This window comes from Alosa pseudoharengus, unplaced genomic scaffold (assembly GCF_046254945.1).
Source record: "Alosa pseudoharengus isolate Yale_2024_CS ecotype anadromous, Long Island Sound unplaced genomic scaffold, YU_APseudo_1.1 YU_APseudo_1.1_scf_24, whole genome shotgun sequence".
Taxonomy (NCBI): Eukaryota; Metazoa; Chordata; class Actinopteri; order Clupeiformes; family Clupeidae; genus Alosa; species Alosa pseudoharengus.
In genome coordinates this window covers 19,693,570-19,696,069 of record NW_027468689.1, presented here as the reverse complement: position 1 = coordinate 19,696,069, position 2,500 = coordinate 19,693,570, and the positions used below count along the sequence as shown (strand labels likewise).

Below are 2,500 nucleotides of genomic sequence, written 5' to 3'. Positions count from 1 at the left end.
TCTCTCTCAGCGACGTCCAACCCGTACCCCCAGAATCCCCAGCTGTTCAACACGCTGCTCTACTCGCTGGTGCCCATCATGGGCATCGCTGCCATCGTGCTCTTCTCCTTCTGGATGTACCGCCACCACAAGCTGGCATACCCACCTGTCCTCGTGCCAACCCAGGTAAGGCTGGCTCCACACTCTCTCTCTCTCTCTCTCACTCTCTCTCTCTCATTCTCTCTCTTTTCTTCTCTCTCTCTTCTCTCTCTCACCCACCCCCACCCTGTCTATTCCTCTGCCTGTCTCTCTTTGTCCCTCTGTTATTCTCTCTCTTCTTATTTCTCTCCCTTTCCCTCCCATCTCTCTCTGCCCCCCCCTACTATCTTGCTGCCTTACTGTCACCCTATTTTCACTTTTGATCTGTTATCTTGAAACTGTTAGGTCAACTTTGCACCTCTTGTATGTGTGATAACTGCAATTGAGGTTGTTCTCAGTGGATTCAGAAGTAGTGTGTGTGTGTGTGTGTGTGTGTGTGTGTGTGTGTGTGTGTGTGTATGTGTGTGTGTGTGTGTGCGCCTTTGGTTCCTGTACATGGGAGACATCTCGAGTTGTTTCACCCCATGCATCAGACCCTCAGCAGATGGTATACGTATATTGAGTTTATTGGAGTGTGTTTTAGTGTTTTGTGTGTGTGTGTATGTATGTATGTGTGCACTGTATGTGTGAATGTACTTGTTTCCTTGTGTGTGTGTGTGTGTGTGTGTGTGTGTGTGTGTATGTGTGTACTGTATGTGTGAATATACTTGTTTTAGTGTGAGTGTGTGTGTGTGATTTTGTGTGTGTTTGTGCTTGAATGTGTGTGTGTGTGTGTGTGTGTGTGTGTGTATATTTGTCTCCTTCAGGCCTGAGCCTCGCAGAGATGTGTGTCCTCTCGCCCATGCTAGGACACCCAAATATGTCTGTTTCATTAAGATCTGAGGGAGTGAGTGTGTGTGTGTGTGTGTGTGTGTGTGTGTTTGTGTGTGTGTGTGTTTGCAAGCTTTTGTGTATGTTTTGTGTGCTTGTCTCAATGTGTGTGTTCAGGGGTAAGCAAGTCAGTTTCCTGATCATATTTCATGTGAGAAGCAGATCTCTCTTTTCCTTTTTTTGTGCTTTTCCCAGTCATTCTTAAGTCTGATTGATTTTGCAAAAGCGTCCCGTTCCGAGAAGGAACGATACATCACTGGGGAGCCATGATAGTCCTGTTTGTGTGTGTGTGTGTGTGTGTGTGTGTGTGTGTGTTTGTGTGTGTGTTTGTGTTTGAATACAGTATGTATATGCAATCTATGTACGTTGTGTGTGCATTTTTCTGCATGTATACATGCAACTGTGTGTGTGTGTGTTTTCATGTAAAAGTGTGTGTTTGTGTTCTCCTGATTAATGGCTAAAATAACAGGCCTCCTTTTCTCTCTCTCGTGTGTGTGTGTGTGTGCGTGGCTGTGGGTACAGGCTGTCACTAATGCGGAGAAATATGTGCCTGCTCTGGACTAGGGCTTTGCCTGGGCCCCCGTCACACAAAGCAGCTAATTGTTCCGTCGCCCGCTGTGCTATCCCATAATTCTCTCTGCTCAGAGTTAGTCCATCATGTCAGCGCTGACAGACCGACTGGGTCTGGGGGAGTGGACTTATCAAGATCTGCCTCTCTCTCTCTCTCTCTCTCTCTCTCTCTCTCTCTCTCTCTCTCTCTCTCTCTCTCTCTCTCTCATGTGTGTGGGTGTGTGTGTGCGTGTGTGTGTGAATGGAGGCACCTTGCTTAACTACGACAGCTATCAACCAGCAGCTCATGAACACACACACACACACACACACAGTGAGAGAGAGAGAGAGAGAGAGAGAGAGAGAGATATCACTCTCTTTATCATTCATTGGCTCATACTCTTCCCTCTGCGTGTCTGTTTATGTTGATCTGTTACCTCGGTACTCCTCCTTCTTCTCCATGCCTTCTCTCTCATTCCCTCTCTCTCTCCTTCCCTCTCTCTCTCCTTCTCTCTCTCTCCTTCCCTTTTCCTCTTCATCTACCTTTTTTCCATCTCTCCCCCTCCATACCCTCTCTTTCTCTCTACTTCCCTCATTCCCTTCTTCCTTCCTGCTTTTCCTCTCTTCTCTATCACTCCCTCTCTCTCTCTCTCTCCCCCTGTCTCTATCACTCCCTCTCTTCCATCTCTTTTTTCTCTTCCTTCCATGTTCTCTCTCTCCTGTTTTCCGTATCTCCGTGTTTCCCTGTGGGCTGGGCTGCCTTTAAAGCTCAGCTCAGCCCACACACTTCTGCACTGCATGAATAAATCACACACACAAGAGCATCTCAGCAGGTCTGTGGCCCATCACGCTGGAAGGCCAAATGCCATCTGGAGACCGCTCTGTGTGATCCCACAGGGCCACCGTACTGCTGTGGAGGGCACTGAGTGTTGGGATAGAGGGAGTGAGCGAGAGAGACAGAGTGAGGGAGAGAGACAGACAAACAGAGAGAGAAAGAGAGAAA

General features: G+C 47.9%; 1 protein-coding gene across 1 annotated transcript in view; it reads left to right on the top strand.

The window, feature by feature from the left end:
* Nucleotides 1-2,500, top strand: part of acvr2ab (activin A receptor type 2Ab) — a 70,720-nt gene that overhangs the window by 40,227 nt on the left and 27,993 nt on the right. The window contains exon 4 of the mRNA XM_076303415.1: nt 11-165. Within this exon, the coding sequence (XP_076159530.1) occupies nt 11-165 (155 nt within the window). The remainder of the gene's footprint in view (nt 1-10; nt 166-2,500) is intronic.